Raw genomic sequence first — 11,227 nt, 5'->3', positions numbered from 1 at the left:
GTATATTTTCATTCTAACAGACTGTTATAGTGTAGCTTTAAAACATGCACAAATGCATTCATTCCTCATTTCAATTCACTGCTTGAACATGAAAAGTTATTACGTGTTACTTGTGAAACGGAAACAATGTGCAATTCATTAACAAAAGAGTCACTGAAGTTAACCTTTAGTTAAAGTTCTAGCAAGCCTGATAAGTTTTTTTAAGTAAAAAAAAAAAAAAAAAAAAGAGTACCACATGGAGAAAAAAGAAACCAAATGAACTGTGAAACCAAGAATCACTCCCACTGGATAAACAACATGACAACAAAAAAACACTACGCACACCAAATAAGTCATATATTGTCACATAAACAGATAAGAGATACAACAGAGACAGTAAAGAAGCTTTCTGATGCCTTCCTCGCTCTGCTTGATTTTGTACTGCAACGATATGTGCTTGTTAAAAAGGTCACAGGAACACTGTGGTCAAATCAGCAGCCATGACATTAAATGTTATACCATTTGAAAAAAAAATAGATGACAACAAACAAAAGAAGAAAAAAAGATGGAGCAAACCTCTGCCAGCTCAAACAACTCTATCTGAAATGTGGCCATTTGTGTATTTTCGAACAAAAGCTAACTTAGCCTGTCACAACTTCTCACGAGTTTCATGAGCAAAGCTTGAAACACTAACTGGAAATTTTTGATTTTGCGAAATGTGAAGCTTGTAATCTTGTTAAATCACTTGTTACATGCAAGAGTTGCTTAACTCATCCTTTTAACCTTTGGTCTCCTCTAGCTTGATGAACTTTCAGTTGTGTGTCACACGTGCGGTTCTGATTTGCTCTTGTAGACGCTTGTTAAATCTTGTGAACATCTTCTAACATCATCACTTTCCAGTATCTTTGCTCATGGTGTTAAGTAATTGGCTTTGGCGACTTTAGATGCTCATTACAGAGTTGTTATACAGTAAAAAAGCATTTTATAACCATGCTTGTTTAACAGAAATAACATTGAAGTCACACATCTACTCAAAATGGTGTGTATTGTCTATTTCAGTAAAATGCTATTTCCCTCAGACTTACACTGATGGAGGGCTGAAATTAGCCTACTTAAAACCAAAAATATATTGGTTAATGATAAAAAAATATGTGTAATTATGGGCTATGTAAAATCCACAGGATAATAGTGATGTGTGCTCTAGAAGTCTATGAGTTGTTTGGTCGTTTGACAGGATAAATGGCAAAAGTACGAGCCATCGTGCAAAAGTGCTGTCAGGAGACATTTTTGGAGTAAAGAAAAGGTTAACGCATTTACCACTATCATACATCATAGAAGGTCATCAGAGAAAAGTAGTGAGTGATCTGTATAAATCACACTTTCTGAGCATAAACACCATCCTGGGGTTTCACACTTCAGTCTCACACTTACGTTGTTCACACGGTTGAACTTAAGTAAATTAAAATAAAAAATTATAAAAGTCATACTATTGAAAAGAAAAGAAAATCTTATATGAAAAACAAGGTCTCAAGATAAATAATGCCTTTGAATATCGAACTGAAAATAAACTGCGAAATAAATCATTTTGTACACGTTGTGAGTGTTTGGCAAACTTGACCAGAGAACCATTACTGTAGTGCTGTCAAACGCAGGCGCGCGTGGAGGGGGCGGGGCCTAAACGAAGAGTGGCTCAGCCTATCAGAAGCGCGGGAGGGACCGTTTGAGTTCAAAACCGAAGCGGCGCCTTTTCAGGAAAACACCGAGAGACTACCCTGAGTGAGTTATTTGGGATTTCACCTTGGTTTTGCCCTGAATTTAGCCTTTAACCACAATGTCTTCAGCGAAGAAGCAGATTTACTATTCCGACAAGTATTCCGACGAGGAATACGAGTACAGGTGAGGAATTATTAAACAGATCACTTTCGAGTTGACGTAAACATCATAATGACCGTTGTTATGTCATTTGACGGTTTCACTTTTGAAAAATATATATTAAAAACATCCGCTAATGATAGAAAAGGGTGCGTTTCAACATTTATTTGTATTCTACAATGTATAATGTATTATATCCCTGGTTCTGTCGTCCTAACCGCGTTATGTTGCTTGGAAAAATGGTTTGAAGAGCCGTGAAGTATGAAATATTAGTCAAACTAACATCGTCCCACTCCTTCCTCTCATAGACACGTCATGCTTCCCAAGCAGCTTTCCAAACTGGTGCCGTCCTCCCATTTAATGTCCGAGGAGGAATGGAGAGGATTGGGAGTCCAGCAGAGTCAGGGCTGGATCCATTACATGATCCATAAACCAGGTTGGTAACTTATGGGCTGTTTTAAAACCCTATTTGACAGCTTCATTATTGCTAGGTTGGCAGCCTAAAGAAACTGTTTCACAAAAGCTGCTCATTCTCCTAAACCCTAACATCCCATTTTTTCCCCCCATACAGAGCCTCATATTCTGCTTTTCCGAAGACCTCTCCCCAAGGAATGAGATTTCAAGATTGTCATTGGAAGTTACACTACTTGGTCGACTCCGACCATGCGTTGCATTGCATTTCTTTCCATAAAGTTGTGATTTGTATATAAGTTTTATTATTTGCAGATCTATGGCAATGAAATGTGACTCCTTCCCGTCCCCTTTTTCATTCGGAGAACCGATGGCAACGGGAGCCCAGAGGGGAACGGGTTGCCTCCTCCTCCAAAGTGTTAAAAAGTGTTAGATCTACACTTAAGTCACGTAAAATAAGTTGGATGGTGTTTCAGGACTAGTAAATCGCCCCCGTTGTGAATATAAGGAATAGTTTTTGTTGTACACTGTGATGATTTTTTTGTTTGTTGCTGAACTGCTGTTGTTAACATCTCCAACCTGTATGCTGAGCAGTCAATGTTTGTTTGATACTCATTTGTTGTAGACAAATCAATAAATATTTTTTTTTGTTGCTCATTTGCATCCTAATTTGTTATCTGTGTAATGTGACATTAAGTAATGTACACAATGGTCAATGATGCAACAATGATGAGCGTTTCATGTAAAGCAACAGCAAATATTCAGGGTTCCCATAGGGAACTGTATTTATATTTTATTGATATCATACACAAAAAATACAATTCATAATTTTTTTCTTATACAGTGTATATGTGTATAATAATAAGTCAAATAAATGCATCCAAAATAAAAGTTTTTGTGTACATAATATATGTGTGTGTACTGTGTACATTTAAATACACACATACTGTATATATTTAGAAAAATTTTAAATGTATATATATATATATTCGTATAATTTAATTTACGTATAAATATATTTATTGGTAACACTTTAGAATAAGGGTCCATTAGTTAATGTTAGTTAATTCATTAATTAACATAAACAATGAACAGTACATTTATTACTGTATTTATTAATCTTTGTTAATGTTAATGAAAATACAGTTATTCATTGTTAGTTCATGCTTATTCACAGTGCATTAACTAATGTTATCAAGCACAAATTTTGATTTGAATAATGCATTAGTAAATGTTCAAATTAACATTAAGAATAATAAATGCTGTAGAAGGATTGTTCTTGCTTAGATAAGTAGTTAACTAACATTAACTGATGGACCATTATTCTAAAGTGTTACCTATTTATTTGATAAATATATAAGGTTCAACTAAACTGAAAACTTAAAACCTTTTTTCGGTTATCATAAATTGTATTATAATTTTTAATGGTTTTGTTTCATTTGAGTTCTGTAAAATGATTTTTTGTGATTTTGTCATTTGTAAAAAGTCAATGGAATTTTTTATATCTTTAAATTATGATTATAGTTATGCTCACTTCTGCAATATTCAAAAGACTAGAAATCATTTTTTTTAAGCATGATCAGAGTTCACTATATGAGACGAGAAATGGCAAACCTTTTTAAACATGCAATGAAATATTTCAAACCGAACAGAAAAATATCTATATGTAGCCTTCAAGATACTACTAATCTACTATTAAAGGGGTCACAAACTCAGAGTGCCTGATCCCTAAAGAGAAAGCAGGAGGTGTGGGCTTGTGCACAGTCACTTTCTCTGGGTTATGACTTCCAGGACCAGGTAACGCTGTGGACGCCCTCGCAGCAGCGTGTCTCCCCAGAATAGAGAACGCCGGCTGCCTCGGGAGGTAGACACTGGGATCTGTGCGGTTGTATCTACAAGGACCAGGAGTTTTAGATAAGTCCTCAGACGGACCCCCAGCTTTGCATCTCCCAGAGATGGTGTAACTGGCACTGGATGCTTTGGTCAACACACCGGAGCCCATGAGAGAAGGGAGGGTGTATTTGTTTGGGGCAGGTACGGTGTCCACGGAGCGATACTGTGTTCGATAACCCATGGTGTGGGACGGTGGATTGCGATGGATGCTGCACAGAGAGGCTTTCTCAGGATTGTATGCTCCTGGTCCAGGGGTGGAGTAGATTGCTGCTGTAATTATCAGATACAGTAAGAGTTAGAAACTGTCAAACTCAGTCAGCTCATTCCAGCTAAGTGTTTCCTGCTGGTTTCAACATGAAGTGGTTCAATCCACCAGTAAATAAGGAACCATTTCAACAGAAAGACACTTCGAAATAACCGACTTACCTCGAGTTTCCGTCCTGCCATGTATGGAATAGGCAGGAGTGCCGTCTCTCCCAAAGCGAGTCAGTTTGGCATCGATATGGTATTTAGGCCCTGGACTGCAGTCAATGCTATGCACTGTACAATCAAAGCAGAATAAACACAGCATTACAGAACTGTTAAACACACATGAACATAAAATATTACACACAAATGTGTAATTATCTGCTACTTTGTAGGTTTTAAGAGCCTTTTGATTTATTTTATCATATGCAATGACAAAAAGGTTAAATGTTAAGTAATCCAGTCTAATAATGGGAAGGCATGAAAATACAATTGATCTAAGTTCCAAGGCATGCACCATACTGTACTATATTGCAAAAAGAAAAAGTACTTAATTTTTAATATAGTTTAAAAATAGTTTACCTTAAATATCTGTAAAAATGTAAAAAATAAAAGTAACCTCAAATTAGTATTAATAAAAATATCACTTCTGATCTACAGCATTGCACAACAGTGGGAATTTACAGTAGTCTGTCTCACTCTAGTGGTGACATTAGCAAAATACAGGTTTAAGAACTAAATGACTTGAGTAAAAACATCAACAGAGATGATTTGTAGAAAAGCTCATGAAGGTCATTTCCCACCGAGCTCATTTATTTTAACTGAAACTTCATATAAACGTACTGTTGTTGCTCATCCTGCCATGGAAGGAGTAGGCAGGACTTGTTGACTTGGTGAAATCGTGGCCTACAAAGCCGATAGCCGGTGGAAGGATGTATCGACCAGGTCCTGGCCCTGTAAACAAGAATGGAAAACAGCCGTCATACTGTAGTCATGCACATACAACATATGCACAGCCCGCTACTTGCAATCAGAAATATTTAGTGATGCATTTTTTGGCAGGCAGTTGTGACGGAGATCCACACCCTGTAGATGCAGCCCAGCAGGAATGTGAGCTCATCGCAGTGGCGTGATGGTTTTTCCTGGAGTGGAGGACAGACAATGCCTTTGGCTATCTTCTCTGATACTACCAGGGGAATGCCATGACATCAGCCCACAAATGTTTGTGTGCACGAGGAGGGCTTCTGGGAGCACAGAACATTCTTTCACATTTACTTCAGCATGTTTTGACAGGCCTGGGCACAAAGTTATTGTAACCTTGCTGAACGCGTGACCTTTGAAGGAAAAAGTAACTCTTTTTCAGTTAAAATTAAGATTTGATGGGGGTGTGAGTACATTGGAAGCATTTGTTTCAAAATACAACACTGCTGTGTGTTGCTTACAATCAATTTTTTTTTTTTGGAAAAAGGTCAGTTGGACTTCACAAATTCTATCTCAAAGCAGCTACAAAAAAGTGGAAAGAAAAACCCTTAGGTTTACTAAGATAATAATGTTTAAATTTAGAATCAGCATACTGCAACTAAAAGAACAATAGTTATGTTATTCAAGGAGTCAATATTGAGTAACCTGTATTTTAGACGGCACTGTCTATTGTTGTTCCGCCAACGAAAGTAGTTCCAAACGTAGGTAGAAAAAGTAAAATCAACCGTCTCTGAGCAACACACGGTAGCGACATTTACGTTTCGTTTTTAACGAATCCGTAAGATATATGAATTCACTCATTGAGAGCGTCATTTGTCGCCACCTTCTGGTGTTAACGATGTACAGCACAGCGGACTGATACAAACAGTGAATAGTCCCAGTGCTATTCGTTTGTACATCAGCTTGAACGCGCCGTTCACCAATAGTTCCTTCAAACATAATTTTCTTAAATTGAAGGTGAGATCGTTGTTTAGTACATCGTATATACAAATAAATATACATTAAAACAACTCACCTTTTTCTCTGCCAGCAATGACCGGACGCTTCCTCTCCGTATCACTCATAGTCAAGATTGCATTTGGGACTGAAGGTTTAACCCTTCTACAAATCTAAGTTGTCCGTTTCCTGCAAAATTGGACATAGGCCTACTTACTATCAAATCTCTATGCCAACTTTTCCAGAGAATTCGAGTAAACAGAGCTCAAGGACAAGCAATTATTAAGGAATTAATGTTCACGCCAGCATCAGTTTTTCCAGACAATTTAAAAACGCAAGCAGCTACTTGCAAAAACTCAAGTAGGTCTAGATCTTCAAAACATCCACGTTCAAAGGTGAGGTGATGGTTAGTAGAACTTCTTCATCTTCCTAGCAGCACAATATCAGCTGTTCTCTGCAGCACAAATCTTGCCTTCTGACCTCTCTTGGACTGGACAAGTCCAGTCAAGTTCTCCACCGTCCAAAGATCTAACTAAAGCCGCCCAAGTGGAAAACTGAACACTTTTTGGAGTAATCTTCATTCAACCTGGAGTACTCAATCAGGGGCCACCAAACCCATTAAATATACACATGCGTTTGAGAGACAGAAGCACAAAGGTGCCATCACTTCATGTAACACTATCTCCATCAGATAATTCCTCCTCTCGATTCTCTTTCATGCCTTCACTCTGTTCATCTGAGTAGAGATGGACCATCAAGCATGGGTCGCTTAGGAGACCAGCAGTTAGGGGCCCCCCTGCAAAGCTGCATAGAAAAGGCCTACGGAATTTGAGAAGTTACAAACTTCTGAAGGACCTATAAGTGAATACATACCATATTCCCATCTGTCCAACTGAAATGCATTGACTTGGAGAGCTATTAAAAAAATTGCAGGACCTGAAAGCTCGGGGCATGAGAGGTGAACATGTTCACCACTGCACTGACCGGTAAGCAAATATTAAAGATTAACAGTGCTGTGGTAACCAGAGCTGGATGTCAACAGGCAAACTATCACAAGCTGACCCAGTATACAGCAACACGTGGGGTCAATGTTTTTTCAGAGAGCTTTGAAAAACTGTTAAAAATGCAACTTTAACATAAAAAAAAATCTACTTTTAGGAAGAATTTGTGCTCAAAAAGTAATATTGTGATTACACACGACTGCTCTGCATAATAAACCCAAAGTATACTAAGGTTTTTTTTTTTAAGCATACATTAGGGTATGCATACTGTACTGTGCATGACACATGAGTAAAATCTACACAAATCCAAATTTGTGTCTTACAACTGTGACTTTTTTTTCCTCCCATTTTTGACTTTGGAGAATTGCAAGATCAGAAAAGTTGAGCTAAAAGGTCGCAATAACCTTTTTTATTGTTTTATTCTGTGGGAGAGAAAAGAAAAAAAAGAACTGGAAGCTCACAATTCTGAGTTTAGAACTTGCAATTGTGAGATAATTTAGCAATTCTGAATGTGGAGATAAGAGAGCAACTTTTTAAATACTACACTTTAGACTGAATGCATTTGCTAAGCGTTTGCATTAAAACCGCAGTATACTTCAGCCTTTACGCACTGGAGAATCATCGCAAACCAAATTCACCAGTATAACTGACTGTGAGCAATGCTAGTCTAAATTACTTCGAAAATTTCACCCAAAATACAAATATGGTATTTTCAGTATACTATAACTTACTATGCTTACTTACATACTTACTATACATATACTTACTGTAAAAACACTAATAATAATTTTGCATATTATATAGAACAGACAGAATGCAAATTGTAATTCAAACATAAAACAAAGATTACACACATGATACAAATTGCATACAAAGTTTATTCTCATTGACTTTCTTCCAAATGTCCTTTTAAGTTCATCAAAATTTACAGTAATTTTCAAATTTCACATTGCATATCTGCATTTTTCTGCATTGATTTTAGGGTAATTGTAATAAAGTAGAGTATGTTAAATGGGCCTTGAGAGTAATAAAATCTTACTGGTACCTTAACGCATCATTAAATTATTCAGTGAACTTGAATAATCACATTAGAGGCATTCTGTTTAAAAGTGCAGATTTCATGTGGGCCTGCCGATTTTCATTTAGCATGGAGGTTTAGTCAAAATAGCTTATATTCTGTACAAATCATATTCCAGTTTGTGTAACAGAGTTTGTTTTCTGTGATGCAGAGACTAATTTAACATAGGGTGACTTGGGAAAGAAGCTTATTTACCAGTTGCAGTCTCCTCTCCAATGAATAAGTCAGACATCAATAAGTAAAAATAGTAGCTACACACCTTAACGCACACCTTAAATCTTGTGCGTTTTTTCTGCTCTTGAAGTGCATGGTCGATTACAACACATTTTAATGGGTTGTAAAGCCACACCAGTAGATTGTGTTTAGAATGAAGGAAGGAGCTGACTGAGGAACTGACAAAAAAAAAAAAAAATTATAACCGAACGAACAAAGGCACTAGCCACAAATAAATACCACAGATAGAAAACAAAAACACAATATTTGATTTTTGGGTAAATTATACTTACAAACATAAATACTAGACTATTAAAACTAGATTACAAGAGATTGACTTAAGAGGAATACAGGGAAACGTCATACCATCACTAAACGTAAAGAGCTATGGAAATGGATTTAAAAAATGAAAGAGAGGAGAACTGATATTATCTCCCTTTCCGAACACACACATACACACTCAGAGCTGTCATCTCGTTGCAACAGATTGGGTCCACTGCTCTGTACCAGCCTTTCTTACACACAAAAATATTCACAGAGAATGTACAATGTGGAGATCCTGCATTTGCTGCTGATGGACAGGGGTCTCTGTTGTAGAGGAAGCAGAGAAACAGACAAAAGATTGATGCTTATATTATATACGCAAGTGACACTGAAGTGACAAGTCAAGAAATAGTCCTTTAATTGACTGGTAAACGGGTTGTATCTCACCATCGCTCAGGTGAGTCCTTTGTGTCCACTGTGAGGATATGTCCACCCAGTTGTTTGGTGTCTGCTGCCTCCTCTTGTTCTGCTATAGGAATTAACTTCTCCTCACTCTCTGGTGAAAAGCTGTCAGTGTCTGGGCCGTACTCATAAGAATAGTAGGACACTTCCGCTACAGAGCCTGGCTCCTCCCCTCCTATTAAATAAATCACATGCTGCAAAACAATTTTCCATCTTCAACAAAAGCATTGTTTGATTTGTTTCAGGGACATTTAGATATTCTGGAATTTAAGTTAAGAAAAAAAAAAATAGTTTTTTTTTTTTTTTCATTTTGGCTGTGATGTACCTCAAGTGTATGTTTTGGGCCTAGTTTACTTTTTGCTAAAACGTGTCTGTGTATTTTAAGTAACATTTTTATAGTTGTTAATTATAAATAACATTTTAAATAAATATAGTTAGCAAATAAATCCATTGCCAGACTACTTATCCAAAACTAAAATACATGTACAAAATGGCCAGTAGGGGGCGTTCTTTGCGCATATATATATATATATATATATATATATATATATATATATATATATATATATATATATATATATATATATATACATACATACAGTCGTGGCAAAAAGTTTTGAGAATTACATAAATATTGGAAATTGGAAAAGTTGCTGCTTAAGTTTTTATAATAGCAATTTGCATATACTCCAGAATGTTATGAAGAGTGATCAGATGAATTGCATAGTCCTTTGCCATGAAAATTAACTTAATCCCAAAAAAACCTTTCCACTGCATTTCATTGCTGTCATTAAAGGACCTGCTGAGATCATTTCAGTAATCGTCTTGTTAACTCAGGTGAGAATGTTGAAGAGCACAAGGCTGGAGATCATTATGTCAGGCTGATTGGGTTAGAATGGCAGACTTGACATGTTAAAAGGAGGGTGATGCTTGAAATCATTGTTCTTCCATTGTTAACCATGGTGACCTGCAAAGAAACGCGTGCAGCCATCATTGTGTTGCATAAAAATGGCTTCACAGGCAAGGATATTGTGGCTACTAAGATTGCACCTAAATCAACAATTTATAGGATCATCAAGAACTTCAAGGAAAGAGGTTCAGAGGACCAGAATGTTGAAATTTTGGGACAATGGCCTGGAAACTCCCCAGATCTTAATCCCATTGAGAACTTGTGGTCAATCCTCAAGAGGCGGGTGGACAAACAAAAAGGAGGTCCTGAAAAAGAAGGGCCAACACTGCAAATACTGACTCTTTGCATAAATGTCATGTAATTGTCGATAAAAGCCTTTGAAATCTATGAAGTGCTTGTAATTATATTTCAGTACATCACAGAAACAACTGAAACAAAGATCTAAAAGCAGTTTAGCAGCAAACTTTTTGAAAACTAATATTTATGTAATTCTCAAAACTTTTGGCCACGACTGTATATATATATATATATATATATATATATATATATATATATATATATATATATATATATATATAAGCAGCTCAAGCTGATTCTATTAGCGTCATATGTTTAAATAGACCAAGTGTGTAAATGTATCTCTCATGTTAGGAATTCACAGCTTGGGTGTCTTAACTCATTTATCTTTCCACAGAGAATGTTTGCAAAGCTTTAACATAGAAATGAAAAAGACATCTAAGTTTATAGGCTTTTGTCAACACAGCTGCTCAGCACCAGTTAATCATCAAGGATAATACATGTCCTTCTTGGAGTTTGGAATTATACCTGAAACCGAAATCTACTTATTTCCATATAATCCTTCAACATTATTGCAACATTCAAATATATATCCCCACCATAGCACAGAAACTGCACTTGTTAAAATTACAAATTACTTGCTTCTTTCTCCAGATCAAGGCTGCATCTCATTGTTATGCGTTT

At 36.4% G+C, this 11,227-nt stretch overlaps 3 protein-coding genes across 6 annotated transcripts in view; 1 reads left to right on the top strand and 2 right to left on the bottom strand.

Moving 5' to 3' along the window:
* Positions 1-1,685: 1,685 nt before the first annotated feature.
* Positions 1,686-2,910, top strand: cks2 (CDC28 protein kinase regulatory subunit 2). Its single transcript, XM_059568711.1, has 3 exons — positions 1,686-1,875; positions 2,160-2,287; positions 2,423-2,910. The coding sequence occupies exons 1-3, from the start codon at positions 1,811-1,813 to the stop codon at positions 2,464-2,466; spliced, it is 237 nt and encodes a 78-aa protein (XP_059424694.1). The 5' UTR covers positions 1,686-1,810; the 3' UTR covers positions 2,467-2,910.
* Positions 2,911-3,792: 882 nt separating this feature from the next.
* cimap1d (CIMAP1 family member D) lies at positions 3,793-7,259 on the bottom strand. 2 transcript variants are annotated; one of them, XM_059568710.1, is made up of 4 exons: positions 6,398-7,259; positions 5,245-5,355; positions 4,582-4,695; positions 3,793-4,422 (listed from the first exon to the last, which is right to left on the bottom strand). In XM_059568710.1, exons 1-4 carry the CDS (start codon positions 6,444-6,446, stop codon positions 3,947-3,949), a joined length of 750 nt encoding a protein of 249 aa, XP_059424693.1. In that variant the 5' UTR covers positions 6,447-7,259; the 3' UTR covers positions 3,793-3,946. The 2 variants fall into 2 exon arrangements, with proteins under 2 accessions (XP_059424693.1, XP_059424692.1); XM_059568709.1 differs by having other exon boundaries at positions 3,793-4,425; positions 6,398-7,254.
* A 920-nt stretch (positions 7,260-8,179) lies between these two features.
* The window catches only part of cpamd8 (C3 and PZP like alpha-2-macroglobulin domain containing 8), a 44,037-nt gene continuing 40,989 nt past the window's right edge, over positions 8,180-11,227 (bottom strand). For 2 of the 3 annotated variants that reach the window (XM_059569561.1, XM_059569563.1), the window contains exons 42-43: positions 9,308-9,511; positions 8,180-9,181 (exon numbers count right to left, since the gene is read on the bottom strand). In XM_059569561.1, coding sequence (XP_059425544.1) covers positions 9,318-9,511 — 194 coding nt within the window. In that variant the 3' untranslated portion in view covers positions 8,180-9,181; positions 9,308-9,317. Of the gene's footprint in view, positions 9,199-9,307; positions 9,512-11,227 lie in introns of all 3 variants that reach the window. The other variant, XM_059569562.1, reaches the window with a different exon arrangement.

The sequence above is a fragment of the Carassius carassius genome, chromosome 16 (assembly GCF_963082965.1).
Source record: "Carassius carassius chromosome 16, fCarCar2.1, whole genome shotgun sequence".
Taxonomy (NCBI): domain Eukaryota; kingdom Metazoa; phylum Chordata; class Actinopteri; order Cypriniformes; family Cyprinidae; genus Carassius; species Carassius carassius.
The sequence above is the reverse complement of the archived record's forward strand: the minus strand, read 5'-3'. Positions and strand labels throughout refer to the sequence as shown.